The sequence below is a fragment of the Gadus morhua genome, chromosome 20 (genome assembly GCF_902167405.1).
Source record: "Gadus morhua chromosome 20, gadMor3.0, whole genome shotgun sequence".
In the NCBI taxonomy this organism is placed as follows: Eukaryota; Metazoa; Chordata; class Actinopteri; order Gadiformes; family Gadidae; genus Gadus; species Gadus morhua.
The window spans coordinates 5,492,155-5,514,654 of record NC_044067.1 but is presented as its reverse complement, the minus strand read 5'-3'; the positions used below and the strand labels follow the sequence as shown (position 1 = coordinate 5,514,654).

Sequence of the window (22,500 nt, the reverse complement as noted above, 5' to 3'; positions counted from 1 at the left end):
CCTTGCCCGTGTTCCTTTCCTAGTTTGTTTACGCCGCCATTATATTCTCCTCTTCCAGCTGAACAATATCAAACTGTGCTGAAGGCTCCTGCACTCTCTGCTCTAACGATGTTATAGCGATCACTAGGAAGGTCCCCTTTTGTAAATAATTCAGGTGGTTTGTCCTGCTCAAGCCAATGTATTATTGACAGCGCAATAAAGTTGATCATGGAGAGGTGTTTGTGTGCGTCCGTGCGTGTGTGTGTGTGTGTGTGTGTGTGTGTTGTTACCTCCTCCGCTGTGGCCCAATTCCCCCATAGGGCTGTCGTTTGTGCACTACCAGCAGATGTAGACCTTCTCACAGTGCGCCCCTAATAAAATAGCTTTTACGGTATCATACACACATACACACACACACACACAGCTTGTGCGTCGCTATTCATCATAGCCACAGAGTAAGTTTCTAGTGAGTCACAAGTGTGCGTTTGCCCTGGGAAACAGACCTGAGAGTTGACGTATCCGAGCTGATCGGGTATGATTAACACTCTGGAGACACGCTACACACACTCTGGCGTCCGGTGCTGTAGGAGGGAAGGTAATGGACCACGTGGGGGTCTTCTGAATTCGTACCGGTGTGCGTTGTTAGTTTTTTCCCGGGACTTCTGCTTTGTTGTTTTGTTTTTCCGAGCCAGACTTTGCCGCAAGGTTTTGTGGGCCCACTAAAGTGACCTCTTTCTAAACAGCTCTCACCTGAGGAGGAGGACTCCCGAGATGGTATTGATGTTGTGTGGAGGTCAGGTCACTCTGCAGCCACTGCCTGCTGGTGTACATGCATTGCCTAGCAACAACAGCCTTCGACTCACGCTATAAGAGTCAGGGGTGGACCGGTTTCCGGTTCTTCTTGTTTCTTGTTTTCTTTGACTGCATTGGGTTTTAATTAGTTTGTCGTATTTGGAATCTACCGGGTGGAAAGTTGAAAGAACACAATTGTTCTTTTCTGTATTGTTCAGACATTGCATTAAAAATAAAAGACAGTTTTACGATGAAAACGGTAGCACTTACAGTACATCCGCTGATTACACTGTGTTACATGACCGTGTTCGGTGCAAACAAGCGCACTTGCGGCATTCCTAACGTGATAAAAACGATGCAACTATAATCATCGTAAACGCTCCCGGCTCATCCATCATCATTAGCCCGAAGAGCGCAATAGCCCGGGTCCTAGCGCTCAACCCCTTCCACCCCGGCTCCGCGACGAGCAGCTCACAGAATACATTTCCCCTTCCAGTTCTCAACCGTGTCCCCTGGCTCGCGTGACGGGTGCTGGCGGCTGGCGCCGGTGGTGTGGGTGGTGGTGGTGGTGGTGGTGATGGAGGTGTGAAGTCGCGGTTGGTGGCGAGGGGGAAGGGGGGGGGGCTTGAGGGGGAGGTAGTGACAAGCTGTGAATAATACTCGGAGGGAGGCTTGAGTCTCATGTCCCTTACCCACCCTCGCCCAAGAAGCAGCACTTTGATCCCAGGGTTGGCCGAGTTGGGCTTCTCCCGCGGCGGGAGAGGATATGGGATCCTACGCTGCGGGGGGGTTGGTGGGTGGTGGGTGGGCTATGGATGAGATGCTCAAATCAGGTTGTAGGGGGGAGCGAAGTCTCTGCCCACCACTGAGAAGGAAGGAAACTGAAGTGTGAGGGATGGGGACTGTGTGCAATGTGTGTGTGTGTGTGTGTGTGTGTGTGTGCGTGTGTGTCTATGTGCGTGTGCGTATGCCTGTGTCTGTGCATGTGTGTGTGTCTGCGTGAGTGGGTCTGTGTCTGTGTGTGTGAGTTTGAGAGTGTGTGCGAGTGTGTTTGTGTCTGTGTGTGGGAGTTTGAGTGTCTGTGCGAGTGTGTTTGTGTGTGTGTGTGTGTGTGTGTGATAGTGAGACACGTACCGGGGCTCTCATTCATGAGAGGACATCAAAGCGCATAACAGCGTTAGATTTTTGCATAGCCTCCCCTTAAACCCAGCCCTCTCAGAGCTGATAATGGATGAAATTCGAGACACCACCGTGGGGACTTATTATGGTCTGCGGAGTGGGCATGTCAAATAAACGATGGCTTTGGTTATTTTTTTTTTTTTCTTCAAGCGAAGTTGATCTGGGAGATGCGACGGTGACCGCCTTTGTAATGGCGTCCTTGGCACCCGAGGAGGTGATCCATCTGCCCGCCGGTCCGCTTGCCCCCTCGCCGTTCTGGGCTCTAATTAGACAACCAGCGCGCCCAGACTTTGATTGATTCTGCTCCTGCATCACGTCTCCTTGGCGACCACCAGGGATACTTTGTACCCTCACCCTGGGGACGGTCGAGTACCACGCGACCACACCCCCGCTCTGAAACAGCTCCACACAACCACCCCTGTGAGGGGCGCAGCACCACATCACACACGCACGGTCCACTTTGACTTTGTGGCGTCGGGCGCCACGAACGGAGCAGCTCCTCCACGCCACGATGCGCTCTGTTGGACGTCGGCAAACAGCGCGTGTGGCGTGTGTTGTTGAATTTCATTTTGTTTCTGTTTGAAAAGACTGAAGAGTGTTTTATTATTTAGATTGTAATCAGGGGAGACTGTGCCAAGGTGTGGCATCCTTGAAAGACATTGCCTGTTAATGAATACTAACGAAGCTAATTAGTATTCACCAACCCCCCGCTGGGTATTATATGATGCATAAAACAGTGGTCCCCAACTAGCCGGACGAACCTTTGTCTTTTCTCGCCTTTTTCTTTTTTTTTTCTCTGAGCAGCTTGAGGTCTCAGAGAAGGAATAGAAAAGCAGCGAGAAACATTTAACTGCAAATATTTGTCAATTTTCCAAATTTCACAAACACACGCAGAGCATCAAGGGGCGATGTTGCAATCCGTCATGTGGTTCCCGGACCTGGAGGAGACGTGTGAACTCAAGGACAGGCTGGTTGTTTCTCCCCACGCCTGGCGCTGTTACCGACCCGTGTCAGGCCACTTATCACCGGGTCGCTCCCGGGGAGGAAAGAGACCATTTCACCAACTCTGTTTGTCTGATCCTTCAGGTGTCCGGACTCTGCTCGGCCAGATACCCTGCGACCGTGTGTGCTGCCCTGTAGGAGAGACTGCGTCGTGACGCCCTTCAGCGAATGGACAGCCTGCCCCACCCACTGCACACAAGGTGACCACGCAGCAGACCTGTATGCACAATGGCAAAGATTTCCGGGTAATCCTCCTGTTGGTTTGAGTCGAGGGCTGGGTCTCAAGAGTCGAGGGTTTTTCCTAAAGATGATGCCAATTTAGGAAGCTTTGTTTTTGGAGGTACCTGCATTGTGAAAGGGGGTTGACGCCGTGAGACAGACTAACCAGTATCGTTTGAGAACAAACAAAAGGACAGTTTTTACGTACTGCTCACTGTGGGGAGTGAAGGCAAGGTCGCTATGCTGTGGCCACACAGCTGTCGCTTTTCCTTTTTCTTTTTGGAAAGGAATCAATCAAATAACAGCGGTCAATTAAACCTATAATAAACTGTTATATTTACAAATTCTTGTTATCGGGCAATAAGTTTGATGTGTGCTCCTTATTCTTAAGAACCCTTAAGGTAAGACCGCACAAGGCCACCATCCGAGTCTGAAGTGCACGACAATCCTCCCAGAACCCTGAGCTCCTGAGAACTAAAGGAGAAAGGCTCGAGAGAAACATCAACAGAATGCCTCCCTTTAGTATCGGTGAGGAATAAACACGGTGGCAGATAGACAGGCATTACACAGCAAGGGAACATAACGATATGAATAGGAAAGACGTTATCACAGCAGGGAGGGGTGGGGGGGGTAACAACTGTGGACTGTGCGGCGGGAGAAGCACTGGAATGAGGACGCAAACAAGACGCATAGAAGGGCATTTTATCCCGCCAGCAGCTCAGCGGGAACCCGCTATCAACGAACAGGGTCGCTCCGGGCCGAACACGGCTCATGCATTCACACAGAGGTTGTCATTAATACGCATGAGGAGTTGCACTCAGCACCGGACGCCACTACGGCGGCAGACTGACCGCAGGAGTAGGCAGCTGGGTAGAGGGGTGGGATAGGCCAACTGCAAATCCTGGTGGACCACCGAAGCACATTCCCATTCATCACAGTGATGGCGGTGGCTACGGCAGCAGCAGCCAAATCAGGAACAGGTTCTACAGTAGGAGCGGCATCACAGGCGCTGGTAGATGGAGAGGCCTGTGCTATGAAAATAGATATGGATATGAATAATATGTTGAAACGGTTTCCACCACATTAAAGGGCTCTTCAGTATATAACAAGGGGTGATACAGGGTTAAAAATGAAAGTCAAAATAGACTTACTCAGAGTTGTCTTACGAGTTGGCCGACGAAGTCTTGGCACTGAATTCCGGGCTAACAACGAGGCAATTTCCCTTAAATATAACTCGAATCAAATTTCAAGTAAGGCACGCGATTGTTTTACGGGTAGATTGGTGTGGCCAACTCGTCGGTAAATATGCTCCAGTCCATTCGGTCCCCTGATGATGTGATTACTGTCCTAATTGCCCCATTTTCAATGTTCAGTAATTAGTGTTGTGTAATGAGCCTTGGAACCCGAGCCAAATGAAGCCATTACAGTTTGATGCACGTCTGGACCGATGGTTTCGCACCGGAGGACAACTCCGCCGCCGTAACCGCTCGGACGTGAACGCAATCGGGAACGCTTTTTTAATCGGGAACGGCAGAACTTTTGTTGACGCGTTTATTCATTTTTATGTCTTTGTAGATGGGTTATGTTTTCTGCGTGTCGTGTCCTCGTAAACATCTCGCTCTCGTTGTGTTCCCGAGGTCCGTCGTGGACGTCCCCCGGACGATTTGTCGGCCATGTTAGCTTCTTGTTCCTCTGTCCCGCAGCGAACGCCACGGCGGCCACGCAGTCCCGATACCGGACAGTGATCCGGAGAGCGGCCCACGGCGGGCAGGAGTGTCCGGACACACTCTACGAAGAGAGAGAATGTGAATCTCTTCCCTTGTGTCCAGTCTACAGGTCACACACACGCACACACACACACACACGCGCACACGCACGCGCACGCACACACCCGCACACGCACGCACACACCCGCACACGCACGCACGCGCGCACACACGCACAAACGCACACACACACACACACGCACACATATGCACAGTCACTCACTAACTCTGACATACATGTATATACAAAAACACCCATGTATACACAACCACACGCAAACACACACACATACTAATGTACACACACACACACACACACACACACACACACACACACAAATGTATGCACGTACAAATACACACCCACACACTGTGAAGACAAGACCCGTGAAGACACAGGCATAAACCCACTTTCTCTCACTTTCACTCTCACTCTCATGATCACACACACACACACACACACACACACACACACACACACACACACACACACACACACACACACACACACACACACACACACACACACACACAAAAACAAGCACGTTTGTAGGTGGGGTTGAACCTCACTTCAACCGCACTTCGATTTTATCATGATTCTGTAGAAAACCAATCAATGCATTACGGGATAAGATTCCATCAATACAGTGTCGCAAACCATTAGTTTTAATGACATAAAATGCACCGTACTTATTAACGATCGACCGGGCATTAGTGGAGTATAGACGGTTAAAACCACAATCCCTGCTTAAAAAAACCCACAGCATTTATTTTCCACAGGTGCTACACTTAAACCAAAACGAAATTGATTTATCCTGTTAGTCCAACAACCACATCAAGACTGACGTATCGCGACGCCTCGGTGTTGCCTGTTGAATCTCAATCCACGTGCGCCGGGGGAGCGCACGCCCACGCATACATTTACACATCACTGTTAACCCCAGCCGCGGGACTCACGGGGGGCCAGGACCCGCACCCCAATGCCATTTCCGTGCGGTGCATGCAGGGCACACTTGGAACACACTGAGCCCAATCAGTATGCCCTGTGTGGGCCCTATTTTTAAAACCCTATAGCTCCAAAACAATCTTCAGAAGCCGAGGCAGACGAACAGCAACCGTTGTGGGTTTTATTTTTTCCGTCCTTGGAAAGCATAGAGAACACTGTTCTATTTTCGGTGGATATTGGTATTCCACTGCAGACATCTCGATGGGCAAAACCGCAGAACCGATTTACTCATTTGTATATCAAGCAGCAGTCACTCTGTGGCGCTGGACGGTGAATGCTGGCCTAATGCCACACTGGCTGACCGGTGACCAGGAATTAGCATCAATTAGCAGCGCTTAAGAGCACGCAGCCGTGTCCCGTTCTTTATCTCATATGATTGCAGAACCCTTTAGGTGCCTCTGTTCCGTCTGTTGCACTGCTGTCTATCGAATCAAACCCATGGTTGTGAATATCTATCTCCTCATATTCACAGGTGGAAGACGAGCAAGTGGCACAGCTGCACGCTGGTTCCCGGTTCCGTTCGGCAAGGCGTGGCCGCCCCTGGGGAACCGTGTGGAAACGGTCTGGAGACGAGAGGCAAGTGCCCATACCCCCTTTCCTTTCCTTTTCCTTGTCTGTCTCCGCGCCTCTGTCTTTCCGGCACATACGCGTGACGCTGCCGTCCTTATCTGATGTCACTTAGCGGGGAATGCTTCTTTTTGGGAAGGGATTCTTTAAGAACGCCGGCGACATAAAGAGGGCTGCCAATGTTGTCAGCAGACGGGAGCAGCTGGAGTCGGCAGAGTGCCGCGCGGTGATTGCATCACGCGACTCGTCTCTAGTTAGTGAAGGCGTCGGGTGCGCCGACAGCAGCGGCTCACTGTGACAGGAGAGGGAAAGACTAGTAGTCGCGACCCTCTTTCTGCATGCGGCCTGGGCATGTGCTTTCACACCCCCAAGACGCCAACCTTCTGAACACAACCGGGCACGTTTAACTCACCGCACCAACCCGTTCCCCCTGTCCACCCACCCATAAGTTCCAGTGTGTGTGTGTGTGTGTGTGTGTGCATGTGTGCTTTCTTATGTGTGTGTGTGTGTGTGTGTGTGTGTGTGTGTGTGTGTGTGTGTGTGTGTGTGTGTGTGTGTGTGTGTGTGTGTGTGTGTGTGTGTGTGTGTGCACTCTGCACACTCTCTCCGCATGTCAAACTCTGTGTTTTAAAAAGGCAGGCATCAACACGAGTAAAGGCACACACTTACACACACAGAAGCCGAAAAAAAAAAAAAAGGGGCACGTTGCGCGAGGGAAACAATTGAGAGCGAGGGAGTAAGTGCGTAAGCGAAAGAGGCAGAAAGACAGCTCAGACAAATTGGAAGCCGATGAATAGCGTCACAACCGGGAAAATCTACTCAAATGAACACGAACCATCTACCGACCACATCCATTCGAAAACAACTTAACAACCACTCTGACGCAAACTGCAAATAGTATAGATTCATTGCGGCCGTAAAAATTTGCACAGTGGTTCGGAATCGCCTCAAGTGTCATTTAGACACTACAAGTCCTTTGTCTAGAATCAAACGCGCTCCGTTGCAGATGTAGACCTGCTACCGAGCTGTACACATGCCTCCATATTGTCCGTCTCCCCAAATCCTGTTGCTCCCGCAGTAAAGGCAAAAGCAGCCCTATAGCCAATGTTTCACGGTCGTTAAAATGCCTCAGTGTTAATTGGATCATTTCAGACTCGTTTCAGAGGAAAGAAAATGTCCCTATAAATCGTAGAAAACTAGCTGTTGCGGCTAATTTACGAAGAGGAACGATGTGGAATGAATGTGTTTTTTCCCTGGCTGCCATCGGTGGGCACTCCCCCTGAGTAGCTCGGAGAACGGCTACTCTTAGCCCGAGCTGCGCTGCTCTTGCGCCGCGGGCTAATTATGAAAAGCATTTCTCAAGTGAGTTTGTGTGACTTTTTCCTTGAGAAGTATGTAGCTCGCGCCCAGGTTTCGGAACACCCCTCTTTGACCTTTACAGCTTAAGTATTTGAATATGATTTGAAAAGAGGGCTGAGCTAAATACCTGTGACATTTCAGAAAGTACGGAGCTTGGGAAATTATGCTAAATGTTAACAAGTTTTGCATTTGAAACGATTGGGCAGTGGAATGCCATCAACTTAAATGCGAGTTGACTTTCTCCTTGATAAAGAAAACACCATTCGACAAAATGAAACTCATCTGCTGCGTGCTATTTCTGATAATACTCTCATTTAAATTGGTTATTTTGTCCATGGAGAAAATGGCCGGCCGTCTCCTAGCATTTGTACAAAGTGAAATCCGCTTTGTGCCGTTTTCTACTTAAATAACGGCGAGGAGTCCTTACATCCCTCCAGGTCTTAAGTGATAGCGACTGTTTTATTTACCCAGCTCTCCCCCCCACCCTGATGGCCAGGTGTGATGGCGGTTAAGGCGGGCTCACCGCAATAAAAATGTTGAGCACGGGGCGACGCGGACGGGCAGACTCGGGGAACGGGGCAGCCAAGCAGACAGCTGCTTCATCAGCATAAGGCTGAATAAATAGGACCGGATAGGCTGTAAATTGTACTCGCTGGACCGAATACAACTGTACCCTTGGCAGGGATCGGTACGGGGGAGGAGTGGGATGGGGTGGGGTTGGGTTGGGGGGGGGGGGGGGGGTGAAGGTGTCCTGGAGGGGGTCTTGGAGACAGTGCCTTGTCGGGGAGGGGGGTCACGCTGCTGGTGCAGCGATCCGAAGTCTGTATATATACATGTCATATATGTGTCCGCGATGGCTTCACGAAAGCGGGAAAGACACGCTCAGCCGTCGTTCCGCCCGCTAGGAAGGATGAGAGGGAGGGGAACCATCGCCATGGCAACCAGTTCTAAAAGACACAGTCAGCGGAATATAGGCAGAGCAGGTGGGTTTTTTCCACTGATTACATCGCTCGCATGTATCCGGATAAACTTTTGACCTCGAACATGGCGGAGACACGATAGGCCAGCTTACAGGCCAGACTGTAAAGAAGAACATGAGAGGGGATTGAGCTGGGTTTTGTTGAGAGCCTACGCACCATTTCTCTGATCTTGGTGTGATTTCATTGCCTTTTTATCCTCTCTCTATGTGTACATTGTATAAGGGTGCGCTCGTCACCAGATAATTGCATTTTACCGGCATGGAATACTGAATGAGCTGTTTGTGTTCATGTCAAGCCGAACAGAATCAGATAACGTGCCTTGCTGTACTTCACACGTAAGACACAAGGGTAGTGAATCTTGCAAGTCGCGAGTACTCGTCTCAACGCTGCATCAGCCTTAATAGTGAATGTGGTTTATCCGCATATTGGAAAAATACAACCAGTTCTGTTTGGTATGAGGATCAAGTGGGAGCTACTTGACTGACTAATTTCATTTAGGCTGTGAGAAAGATCTGTTTAGGAGCTCAAATGAACTCGAATCAATATTCGCCCAAGCTTGCCCGACAACAATATAATATGCAGTGTCTGACGGCCAGGGGCAAATTCAATCAGGCCCGATTCCAGGCAGGATTTATTGAGCGGAGAAGTAAAAGACAAATTGTTGTGATAAAAGAAAAATCACGAGCTTATCTAGCACTGCAGTCGTGATTCCTGCCTGTTTCCATGCCATGTGTGTGGCCTTGATTAAGAAGCAAGTCTGTCATTAGGAAGCAAAAGTCGTGATTAAAAAAAGCACGCTGTCTCTTGTCCTTGTCCAGAACGGCTCCTGTGAGCTAGTGTCGTCCGCCAAACACAAACCGATGCCCAGTGTGACAAGCTCCTTTGAAAATAAAAGAACTAAGGGTGGTGGTGCTGGTTGTGGTGCTGGTTGTGGTGATGGTGGTGGTGATGGTTGTGGTGGTGGTGGTGGTGGTGGTGGTGGTGGTGGTGGTGATGGTGGTGGTGTTGGTCGTGGAGGTGGTGGTGGTGATGGCGGCGGTGGTGGCGGCGTTGGTGGTGGTGATGGTTGTGGTGATGGTGTTGGTTGTGGAGGTGGTGGTGGTGGTGGCGTTGGTTGTGGTGATGGTTGTGGTGATGGTGTTGGTTGTGGAGGTGGTGGTGATGGTGGTGGCGGTGTTGTGGTGGTGGTGGCGGCGCTGGTGGTGGTGGTGGTGGTGTTGGTTGTGGAGGTGGTGGTGATGGTGGTGGCGGTGTTGTGGTGGTGGTGGCGGCGCTGGTGGTGGCGGTGGTGGTGTTGGTTGTGGAGGTGGTGGTGATGGTGGTGGCGGTGTTGTGGTGGTGGTGGCGGCGCTGGTGGTGGTGGTGGTGGTGTTGGTTGTGGAGGTGGTGGTGATGGTGGTGGCGGTGTTGTGGTGGTGGTGGCGGCGCTGGTGGTGGCGGTGGTGGTGTTGGTTGTGGAGGTGGTGGTGATGGTGGTGGCGGTGTTGTGGTGGTGGTGGCGGCGCTGGTGGTGGCGGTGGTGGTGGTGGTGTTTCATCGCCTCTGAGATTAGTATAATCAACGCGATCTCGGCTGGCAACGGCAGGGTTCCCGACACCAACAGCAAAATGTGAATGATTTTAGCGAGGGGAGATATCATTAGCGCGTTGGCGTGCGGACGGCTGGGTCACGGCGAGGTGGAGACAAATTGAGCTGAAAAACGTTCCAGCTCCCGTTGATTCCGCAGTCGGAATGTCACCGCTGTTGGCGTTCGCTCGGCGGGGACCCTGCTAAAAAAAGACTGAGCGTGGGAATAGGTGGCACAGACGAATGGGGTGGGAGCGACCGGGAATGGGAATGTGTGTGCGAATTTTAAACAGCGTTCGGGGAAAAAGGGAGCAGCCCTCGAGTCTTCCGTTGTCGGGGTTACAGTTGTCGTTTCTGATCTGGTCTTTTTGATAAGCCACGTTCTTTTTCGTGTTTTGTATTACTACGGAAAAAATCAATAAGCAGGGATGTAGCCTCTTACTTTCAGCCAAATTGTTTTATTCACAAGGTCTGGGACGTGGAGTGGAGCTAAATATATCCGCGGCCGCCGCATACGAGCTATCTGTTCAATATGCACGGGGGGGCGGCGCAGAGATATCAAGCACAACCTTATTACTGGCCTCCAGCTTTGAACAGCAGTGGTTCATAATATTGCGTTTTTGACAGGGCAGCTATTGTTGACCCAACGCCGTGCCTTTAAGAGCCCTCAGCGCTGTGCCCCCCTCCCACACAGAGGGCTCTTATAACCCTGGCGCTTTTCTGTCAGAGGGCTGAAATCTAAAAGTCAAATAGGAATCAATAGTTTGTGTTAAAGGCATGTTTGTCGATCGATGGACCCCCCCCCCCCCCCCCCCCTCTCTCAACAGCAGCAGAGGGAGGGATGTGTGTGTGTGTGTGTGTGTGGGGGTGTGTGTGTGGGGGTGCAGAGAAAGAAAGAAAGGGGGGAGCGGGGGGGGCAGCTGAATTGGGAGGGGGTGCAGGGGTAGAGAGAGTCGGGGGGGGGGGGGCACTCAACATGGCGCCAGAGGGTCCACTCCGGGTTTGATTCCCTGTGCTGTGGTGAAGCCATGTTAGAGGCGGAGGTGCTAGGTGTGTCTGTCTCTCTTTGTGTGACATTTCCCCCCCCCTCCTCCTTCGCCCCCTCCAACGTCACTAATGCACACTCGGAAAATGTCAATGCCGGCAATTAGGGAAATGATTCCTCCTTCCATCAGGCGAGGCTCGCAATCATTATGATTTAAAACCCTACCACCTTGCCTCTCAAGGAAAAGATAATAGTGGCCCCCCCTGCGTTAAAAAATCAGCGGGTATCGAACGCGCCGCACTTGTTAAAGGACGTTGTAAAATCTCAGAGATTGAGGAGAAGACGGGGGACGGGGGGGGGGGGGGTCCGGTCAGCGTAAGTAGCGTCTCCCCTTCCAAGCGTGTTGCCTTCATTAACGAGCATTCAGCTCCGCTCACGTCGAGGTATATAACAGCAATGATGCCCACAGCGGGGCTCCGGGATAATTAACGGCCAGAGCTGCACTCGGAGGCTCTCTGAGGCGGACGGACGCGCTGCGTTGTTCAGCGGCTACCTCGAAAAGCTGTGAGGAGGCGGAGGCGAGAGCACTTTGTCTCACCTCTCCCTGTGGGTTCTGGGGTCCTTCTAGCGGACCCCGCGCAGGCAGGTGGCGCGGGGGCCCGGAGACAAGGGGCCACGGAGCTGAACTGCGTCCATTTGTGTGCTCCCCCTTGGTCACAGTATGCACTGGACCCCCTCTGCAGAGCTACAGCGCTATTGATTATCGTTTCATCATCCGGTAATAACCAGCCCGTAGGAGCTGCTGAGCCTCTCTCTGGCTGGAGATCTGAGCTTCTTGTGAGGTTGCTGTGAAAGGAGGTGGTTGGCTTGTGATCATTTTTAATAAGAGTGATGTGTGATCTGTGTGTGTGTCTGTGTGTGTGTGTGTGTTTGACACCTCTCCCCTGTGTGTGTGTGTGTGTGTGTGTGTGTGTGTGTGTGTGTGTGTGTGTGTGTGTGTGTGTGTGTGTGTGTGTGTGTGTGTGTGTGTGTGTGTGACAATTCTCCCTTGTGTGTGTTTGTGGTTGTGGGTCTTCATGTTTGTGTGTGTGTGGTTTTGGGTCTGCATGTGTGTGTGTGTGTGTGTGTGTGTGGTTGTGGGAATGCACGTGTGTGTCTGTGTGTGTGTGTGTGTGTGTGTGTTTGTCCTCCAGGGCTCAGCTGCAGCAGCGAGGAGGAGGAGGAGGCGGTGCCGATCGCGGCGTGCCTGCGGTGGGCGGGGCCGGCGCCGCCCCAGGTCCGGGAGTGTCGCGTGGCCTGCCGGGACGACTGCGTCCTGACCGCCTGGTCCAAGTTCTCCGACTGCTCCGGCTGCGGCGGCTCCCGGACTCGCCGTCGGTCCCCCTCAGGTACGGGTCGGTACAGATGACCGGATCGACTCGGCTCCGTTCCTCACCCCCCTCGCCCCGACCTACTTCCATATTTGGTCCAGGTTTCCTGTCGTCCCCAAACACCACTACAGTCGCACCACAAAGGGACGGAATAAAAGGGAAGAACTAATCTATTCTACTTCCAGGAACGCTATCCTCAGAGCACAGCGCCCAGGCGTTGGCCTGACATACATTATCCCCGCCGACACCTCCCCCCTCTCCTCCTTCCTCCTTTTCCCCCAGCGCACCTTTTTTCCCGTTTTGCTTTTTCCCTCCTATTTCCCGCGGTCCCTGGAGTACCGTGTCAGGTCTGAATTAGCGCGCCCTCACCACCACCACCACCTGCAGTTTGAAATGCATTTCTCTCTCCAGCACCAATGACAATGTCTGAATTACATGCTGTGTTTCCAACCGGGGCTAGATACTATTTGTCTTCATGAATATTTTATATATTGCCGTTGGGGCTGTAGTAAACATAGCCCGTCTCCATCTATAATGCTCATAAAAAACCCAGACATGCAGCCTTGCAGCATGGCCTCACTTCGGGGGGGGGGGGGGGGGGGGGGGTTGTTTAGTAAAGGTACTAATGGTACACAGTAGGTTACGGTCATTTAATTACGGACTGGATTGATGCCCGGTGTTGTGTTTATAATATAGCTGCGGGGTTGTTTTTTCTCCCTAAGCGTTTTCAACGCGTTAGATAAGAGCCCGGGTATAATTCGGTCATCCTCTCGGAAACGGTTTTATAACCAAGTCATACAGCCGGCCCCGTTGCTTTACTGCCGTCTTGTAATAAGCCTGACGGGCAGCGCACGCTGGGCCGGGGCCGTCTCCACGCGCACGTCTACCCCCTAGCCACGCCCCAGAGACCCCTTCAGCGAAACAAACGCACTCTTTGGGTGTTCCGAATACGTAAGCGTCGCCGCCTGCGTCTGGAAGCCATATTGAAAAAATCTAAAACGCAAAAAGAGCCGTCGTGACGCCGATGAAGAGAAGTACTTCTGCGTTCTCTCGGCTTCATTTCGTCGAGGCGGGAGTTTGAAATACAGCGCTCTTAGAATAATGGGATTATGGTAATGACTCCATAGCACGCGTCCACTTGTGTTCCAAAGTCAGCGCAGCTAAGTGTAAAGGTGACTCATGCACACCCTCCCCCTCGCCTCCCCGACTCCCGACCTCCCTCGCTGAGCCATCGAACAGACAGACGGACAGAGGGGGGGGGGGGGGGGGGGGCAGACTGACGGACAGCCCACACCCTAATGCACCCCCATCAACGCAATCTGCAATCATGAGGAGATTGTTTTCCTATTCAGAGACGGCACGCCGCCGGCAGGGCACAACAGAATGGATCGTTTGCGGGCGAAGCTTGATTGGCAACGATTGAAAATCCCCGGGACCCCCCCGCGCGGGGCTGAAGGTAAACGTGGGCGCTCGTCGAGATGGGAGACGAGAGCTGAGGTGGATCTCACGGTCAGGGGGAGGGGATCTCACAGTTTGGGGGGGGGGGGGGGATATCACAGTCGGGGGTGGGGGGGGGGGGGGGGGGGGGAGGGGATATCACCGTCGGGCGGGAGAGGATCTCACAGTTTGGGGGGGGGGGGAGGGGATATCACAGTCGGGGGGGGGGGGGGGGGGAAAGCTGATCTGAGCGGAGGCAGTGCCGTCGTCAGAACAAGGCCCGCAGCTAGCCATCATCGTCGTTGATCCTCCAGTGACCCATCGAGTCATCGTTTATTCTAATAAACGCATCTCACCAGAGTTTTGCAGGCCGTGCCAAGTTGCGACTGTACCAAATACCTGCTTCTCATAGCTTCATATACATACATATATACATGTCCTTGTATGTGTATAAATATATATATATATGATGGACAGCTAACCCTCAGTGTATTGACTAATCTGTGAGGCGACTAATGGCTCCAGAGCTGGTTGGAGCAGCCTGCCACGGTGGAGCCGGTGGCACGGCGGTGGTGCCGGGGTCCCCGCTCGGTGGAGGGATGTTTGCAATCAGGCCCTTCTGCTGAGAGGCGGCGACAGATGGAGCGCTCAGAGGGAATCACTGTGGGGCGTCGGAAGACGCCCGGCGACGACCTGTGTGCCATAGGAAAGGCGCGCTCGCTCGCTCGCTCTCGCTCTCTCGCTCTCGCTCTCTCGCTCTCTCTCGCACTCTTTTTCTCCGTTTTTCTCTCTCTCTCTCTCTCTCTCTCTCTCTCTCGCTCTCTCGCTCTCTCGCTCTCTCTCTCTCTCTCTCTCTCTCTCTCTCTCTCTCTCTCTCTCTCTCTCTCTCTCTCTCTCTCTCTCTCACAAAGGTGACGGTGTGTATAATGAGGATAATTACACAATGATTTGTTTACTCTGCGGATGGCGTGATTGTACTGCGAGCCATACGTTTATGCCCAGGCAGTGGGCGTGTGACCTCGTACAACAATAAGGGCTCCATTTGGAAACCGAGATTTTGAATGGCAAATGTAAAGTCCACCTTCAATTTTCAGGTGAATATCAAACTTGGATAAAGAAAGTCGGTAATCAATCAGGCTTTTTGTGAAGGCAGGGATGGTGCTTTTGACAACCCAATCCCCAATAAGGCTTAAACTAACACCTTGGACAGGTTTTTTTTATTACATTTGTATCATTTATTTTATTTTATAATACCTTTTTAATGGGCGTGTTTCGACTGCCGTATAACACATTTAAAGTCGTGTTTGTATCCCCTCTTCCCTCTTCTCTTTTTTGTTCCTGTAATAAGGTACACCCTGATTCATCGTCAGATATAGCGCTGAAAATAGAGCTGCATCCATTAAGAGATGGTCGGGGTCAGGGTGTTAAGATTTTGTGGCGCTCCCGCAAACGTGTTGTCATCTCCTCCCACCAGTCCCTGACCACTCTGGAGTTCAGTCACGCTCTTCATGAATTTAACATCCTCTCACCAATCCATGCTCTTACCAAGCAGTGTGAAAGTCTTCCGCCTTGCACCCCATGACTGTAGCCGTGTTTTATTTGAAAACTACGATTTTCTCCTGCAGATCCGCATCAGTGTCAAAGCAACACGCGCCCGACAACCGCACACGCCGAGCGCAACCAAAACATTTATCTTGTGTAGATCATCACACAAGATCGGCACATCCCAGCCATGCAAAACCCAGATTGCTTGCCAGTGGAATATGAAACAGAAAAATAGTAATAGTGGACCACCTGTCGTACTCGCGTCTGTCCGACATCAACAAGAGGACGCTGTTAACACTGTCCTTTCCTAAGAGAAACACAGTCCCTCTCTCCCTCGCTCTCGCTCTCTTTCTCTCTCTCTCTCTTTCTCTCTCTCTCTCTCTCTCTCTCTCTCTCTCTCTCTCTCTCTCTCTCTGTCCCCCTCTCTCTCTCTCTCTCTCTCTCTCTTTCTCTCTCTCTCTCTCTCTCTCTCTCTCTCTCTCTCTCTCTCTCTCTCTCTCTCTCTCTGTCTCCCTCGCTCTCTCTCTCTCTCTCTCTCTCTCTGTCTCCCTCTCTTTCTCTCTCTCTCTCTCTCTCTCTCTCTCTCTCTCTCTCTCTCTCTCTCTCTCTCTCTCTTTCTCTCTCTCTCTCTCTCTCTCTCTCTCTCTCTCTCTCTCTCTCTCTCTCTCTCTCTCTCTCTCTCTCTCTCTCTCTCTGTCTCCCTCTCTCGCTCTCTCTCTCGCTCTCTCGCTCTCTCTCTCTCTCTCTCTCTCTCTCTCTCTCTCTCTCTCTCTCTCTCTCTCCCCCCTCCCTTTTCTCCCTCCACCCCAATCCCTTGCTCTCCTCCTGTTAACTTCCAGCAGAATACTTATCAGACCCAACGGACAGGACTAATTACGGGCATCACTTAATGTGGCCCGAGAACACGCTGGCCCGATGTCCCTGCCAGAGCGCGGTCTCAAGTGGGCCCGGCTAAGCCTTCCCTCTCATCAGGAGATGTAGGACAGTCGCACGTCCTGGATTACAAAGAGCAGAGGGTTAGCCCACGGGCTCGGACGCATGGAATACCCCTGCCCCCCCCCCCTCCTCCCCCTCCTCCCCCTCCCCCTCACCCCCGCCCCCGCTTCTCTCGCTTATTCTCTCATCCTCTCTCCGTACTTCTTTTGAAAGCAAGACCATGACTGCCTATGAGCACTGCAAGCATCAGCTGTAATGATCACCCTGCTTCTCTGCCGGGGGGGGGGGGGGGCAGGGGGGAGGAAGAAAAACAGTCCTGTGTGACTTGTTTTCTTTTCTCCAAAGGAAACCGGCAGATTCCAGCTGTGATGAATGTGCCTCTGAACCCCATCTCCAACCCCACCACCACCCTCACACCCCCTCACCCCTCCATCCCTAAGCTCGATCCCCGCCGCGGTCGCTGGAGCCGCCAAACCCCCCCCCCCACCCCCACGCCTCTCAGCCTGCTTCGAGACCAGCGTGCCTCTCGCCAAACCGTTTTTGCCGCCCACAGACGAAGAATCCACAGAAATCCCTAAAGCGGTTCCTTTCTCAGTTCGAAATCAAGTTTCTCCTTCTGTCCATTTTCTGCAAGATGTCTGCCACCGCCACTGACCCAGAAAAAACAATTATCTACCTTCAAACTTCTTCACTTTCGCGTTGCTCACATGTCAAACGAACTCCGCTGAGGATTGCGAGAGCCACATACCGATGACTCGAATCCCCCTCTGCAGAGGTGTAGCACTCAGGGGAGGGAACCCAAAGCACGGAGGGTCTTCTAGATCTGTAAACCAGGAAGAAGCGACTAACTGCAATTCTTTCACATTTGGAATGTTTCGTTGTTCAATGCTTATTTTTAACACGCCCCCGTTGCCTTTCATTAACTCCGAAACGAAACCTGCTTTTAATCATGCAGCGCGATATAAACGCTTTTCTAATTAATGAAAGTAATTTCCTCTGAACATATTGGATAATGCTTAACGGGCGGTAAGCAAACAATAATGTTCAATGGTATATTGTCCCTGTTATCATATCATATAATTATATATTATATCTGGCGGCTGCTTCATCCGTCCTCCCTTGGCTCGGAGTTTGGCAGCCACTTCTGTTCGGCAACAAACGTTTGGATCCGACCAAAAGTACTTCTCGCCCCCTCACTCGATAGCATCCATTGCGGCTCCGTCACAGCGTGCGTCGCCCTTGATCGCTTCCTTTGTCGTGACCGCTGTCGTTGTTGTCGTTGTTTGCTTCTCGGCGTTCCCAGGCCGGAGCAAGAAGAAGGACCGCTGCCTGAAGGAGACGGCGTTCCCGCTGGCGGAGACGGAGGACTGCCCTTGCGACGACTTCCTGTCCCAGCCGCACGGCAACTGGTCGGCCTGCGTGCTGCCGGTCCCCACGGCCCCGCCCGGGGCCCTGCGGGGCTGGGGCCGGTACAACCGGAGGAAGGAGTGCGGCCCCGGACTCCGCTTTAAGGCCCTGGCCTGCGTGGACCGCAGCGGGCGCCTGGTGGACCCCACGCTCTGCACACACTCAGGTACGGGATTCAACCCAACTCCCCAACTAGGGCGACGTGAGGCTCAGGAGGTCGAGCGGGGTCGGCTGGTAACCGTAAGGTTGCTAGTTCGAGTGTCGGTCGAGGTGACCCTGAGCGAGAGACCTCACCCTCACTGCTCCTGACGAGCCGGCTGTCGGTCGTCTTGCACGGTTTGACTCCGCCGCAGGTGTGTGAACGTGTGCATGAACGGGTGAATCGTCGGCAATATTGCAAAGCGCTTTGAGTGGTCACCGGTTAGAAAAGCGCTTTATAAATGCAGTCCATTTACCGTTTACCCCCCAGCAGCAGCACCCCTCCGTGTAAAGCACACGCTCGTACGGGAGCGGATGAGTGTGTAATGGGTTCAACGACAATGCACGCATTGGTCTGCAAGAGATGCAATGAATCGGGGCTACAGTTATAGCTGTATCGTTTAAAGGACGACGTCGGCTAAGCTTTTCCCAGAGTAGTGGGGGTGGGTTTGGGGAAGGTGGACCAGAATACAATTATTTATCGATGGAGGGATCGGCTCAAGGCTGGGCCCTGAGTCAATATTATTTATTAATCGTATTAAACACGTTCTAATGGAGTAAACAGCGGCAGTAGAAAAGTTAAACAGGGTTGATTTCAGAGTGTTAGCGGGCTTCACCACAAGCATCCCAGGCATTGGTTTTTGCGTAGGATATCTGAAATGTGTGAAAGAAGACAATTATGGGATTACTGACGAGTGCTTAATGAAACCCAGGGTATTGTTGTTGTTCAGAACTGTGCTAAACTCTCATCAGAGCACGTAACAACGATGCTCAGGTTTAATTATTTCCTGCATTGATCATTCCTGTAGTGCATCTTTTTGTAGCTGCAGCGCTGGAGTCATTACCATCTTCCTATGCCCCCTGTTTAACCTACGTAATGCTGATGGTGGAGGTCGACAGAACTCCTATTACACTGGGATGTACCAGACCATGATCACATGTTTGATGTCAATTTAGATTTGGGTAAAAGCAGAAATGAAGGCTTTGTTTTCAGATATCATTCTCTGGAATGGAAAAACGTGGCTGAAACGTTTAGAAACGTAGCACATGTTCTTTGTCACTCTCTGACCTGTGGACCACCACGCACTGGAGTTTATGGCGATATAAAGTAAACACTTCAGTGGTTTCACATGCAGTTCGGTCGTAGGGCAGTTCTAGCAGGGTTGATCCAGCATGTTATAGCCGTTACATCATTATGGCTGTTTGATGACATTGTTTGTTCTATAATCTCAACAAAAAGTAAAGAAGGAAATTGCTCTGGCATAAAGCAATTTAAATGAATTTCATTACAACTTGTATTTCATTACAACAGGGAAAGTATAAGTCCAGGAACCCAATAAAGAACCCAAATAGTTGTATTATAATGTAAACTTATTTACTTTTTGCTCGGCTGCCAATATAAACCTGGTGGACAATAAACAGCCCACTTTGCTCAAATGAGAAAGACTCACCGTGGATAAGATTAGTATGGTTAGCACAGGTCAAACAATATATAGATAGAAGTCATCATTTATTACATTTTGAAGGATGACAATGTCATTTTGTGATGCCCATATTCATGTTGGAATCCATTTTATTTTCTTCAGTTTGGTTTCTGCTTTATCTTAATCACAGCACTCACACAGGGACTTGATAATCTCTGGTGAAAGACAATCAGTGTTTCTGATTGTTTCAAAGAGTTGTGATTTAATTTGACTTGCTGAACAAAACATACTTAAAATTCATATTAGCAAATCAAAAACCTCAACTGCGACCCTGCTTTCTGTGAGAAGGTTTTTGCCCTAAAATTTGGTCCGCTCTCCTCCTCTGTTCAAATGTCTGATACACGCTGGAAATGATTGGATCCCAAAATAAATTCCTGACCCAAATTCCATTATATTTCGTGCAGTTCAGATTATCTATTCATGATGCGCCTATTCAAGTTAACGCAATGAGCAAGTCTCGGAATGAATGGAAAGTCATAGCAATTTAGTCATTCAACTGGGAAATGATGTCTGCTAATTTCTGGTCTTTTCAAAGGCGTACTTTCCTCTCTTTTTATTCTCTTTGCTCTGCCATAAAACTGAATATATCTACATCACGGCCTTTGAATAACTTTAAGTGCCATAAGTGAGAGGTAAACCCAAGAGGAGCCCTGTGGTTTTGCTAAGCGCAAACAGTAATGTGAGAGAGGCGTAATAACGAGGCATTACACCTAGCGCTAGCAAGAGCTGTTGTATCGTTAAAGTGAAGCATTCCTGCTCGGCCCCCCTGTCAGTCACCAAAAATTGTATTTACACCTCTCCCCCACTTCTCAAAACCATACTGTGTTTCTAATATTTTTAGATTTTTTGCATGAAGTAGGGTAAAGTTGATGAAAATGTGTTAATACTAATAAAAAGCTACATTTATGATGCTAAAATATATCTGCCAACAGTGGCTCTCTCGTTTTATTCGACAAGCCGTTACCAACAATCTTCTGCCAACAGACAGGAGTCCTGAACAATGTGCTCAAACATTTGATCCACATTTTACACTGCTGAATATTATATTATATTCCGCTCAAATAGTAAGGTAATTTTTAAATTTAGATTCTACCTGACAATCGTATAAATCTCATCTGTTTCCAAAACTCGTTCACAATCGTCTCAGCCTGTTTAGTCCTGGGGGTGGGTCTTTTATTTTTGTTTGGTATCGTTTCTGAGATTGGGTGTGAATATGTCTCCACATATCCTCAGCCAAATGTTGATAATATTGCTTGATATCCACCTTTGAACTTGAACTTTGAACCTGAACTGCCCCATCAGCCCAGAGTGGGATCAGGTTCCTGGTTTAGATTCCTGACCGATTTCTTGAAGTTGTTCAAGTAGAAACAGCACGGCCCAGTTTAGGATGTCAGAGATGTATTATCATACGAAACCTCCCCCTCGCTTTTCATAGGCTGACGGGGGGTGACATCGTAGCCAAGCAACGACTTCACAACGCTTCGGCCAGAGACTCTGTCTAGGCGAGGAGCGGTTGTCTTCAAACATCTCCTGTACAACCGTTTCTAAGTTTAGACGGAGAGGAAACCCTTATCTTTGCATCGCGAAGACAGACCGTCTTAAGACCAAACCGTGCTTTGAAGAGAGGTTCAATACGCTCTTGCGAACAACAGGGCCCTCGTTGCATAACTGCCCACGACCACTGTTAAACTCTGTCTTTTGTAAGTCAAACGGGGAGTTTAGAAAACATTGACCTCAGAGAGTCACCCCCCCAACCCTCTCCCCCGCCTCTCACTCCCAGAAAACCACAAAAAACTAAACGCCCGGGCGCACAGCTGCGAAGAGAAATAGCCCTGCCTCCCGAACAGTTTGACTCTGTCGGGTTTGGCGCCGTCGCACGATGCTCAGTTGTGGAACGAGGGGAGAGTCATTAGTCAGATTAACGGCCCGCCTCGCTCGCCCCGCCCCGCCGCCGCCGCCGCCGCCGCCGCAGAGTCACAGGTCTGGCAGAGGTGGGACCGGGGAGTATCTCCGGCGTTATTAATGGCACCCTGGTCCTGAGCCAGCATGGAGGCAGATACCCCCCACGACGCCCTCCTACGTACACACGCTGTGCGGGCTGTCGTTCATTCTTTGGCTCTTTCTTTTTCCTCCCAGGCTACGAGACGGAGGTGTGCCACGTCCCGTGCCCCCTGGACTGCAAGCTGAGCGCCTGGACGGCGTGGACGGCCTGCAGCGCCCCCTGTGGCGGGGGCCTGAAGACCAGGTCCAAGTGGCTCCGCGAGAAGGCCTTCAACGGCGGCCGGCCCTGCCCCAAGCTGGACATGAAGAACCAGGTGAGGGGGGCGAGGTGTACCGCCGGTACAGCCAGTCAGACACTCACCAGGCTGAGACATGAAGAACCAGACATGAAGAACCGGGTGAGGGGGGCGAGGTGTACCGCCGGTACAGCCAGTCAGACACTCACCAGGCTGAGACATGAAGAACCAGACATGAAGAACCGGGTGAGGGAGCCAGGTGAACAGCCAGTCAGAGGCGCACCAGCACAGCCACGGTATAGCCAATACCGAAGCTCCCCAGCACTGACATGGAGAACCAGGGGAGGGGGATAGGCGGAGAAGTGCCAGGTAGTTTCGAGCCGTCACCAGAGGAAGCAGAGAGAAGCTAGTGCAGCACACTACTTTATTTATCCCAAAACAACAATGGGAGTGATGACGGCTGGCTGCCGACGGTTCGCTGGACGA

The 22,500-nt window shown here is 51.2% G+C and overlaps 1 protein-coding gene across 1 annotated transcript in view; it reads left to right on the top strand.

The window, feature by feature from the left end:
- The window catches only part of thsd7ba (thrombospondin, type I, domain containing 7Ba), a 116,254-nt gene that overhangs the window by 54,456 nt on the left and 39,298 nt on the right, over positions 1 to 22,500 (top strand). The window contains exons 10-15 of the mRNA XM_030343939.1: positions 3,037 to 3,152; positions 4,875 to 5,007; positions 6,416 to 6,519; positions 12,594 to 12,788; positions 17,992 to 18,261; positions 21,914 to 22,092. Of these exons, the coding sequence (XP_030199799.1) occupies positions 3,037 to 3,152; positions 4,875 to 5,007; positions 6,416 to 6,519; positions 12,594 to 12,788; positions 17,992 to 18,261; positions 21,914 to 22,092 (997 nt within the window). The remainder of the gene's footprint in view (positions 1 to 3,036; positions 3,153 to 4,874; positions 5,008 to 6,415; positions 6,520 to 12,593; positions 12,789 to 17,991; positions 18,262 to 21,913; positions 22,093 to 22,500) is intronic.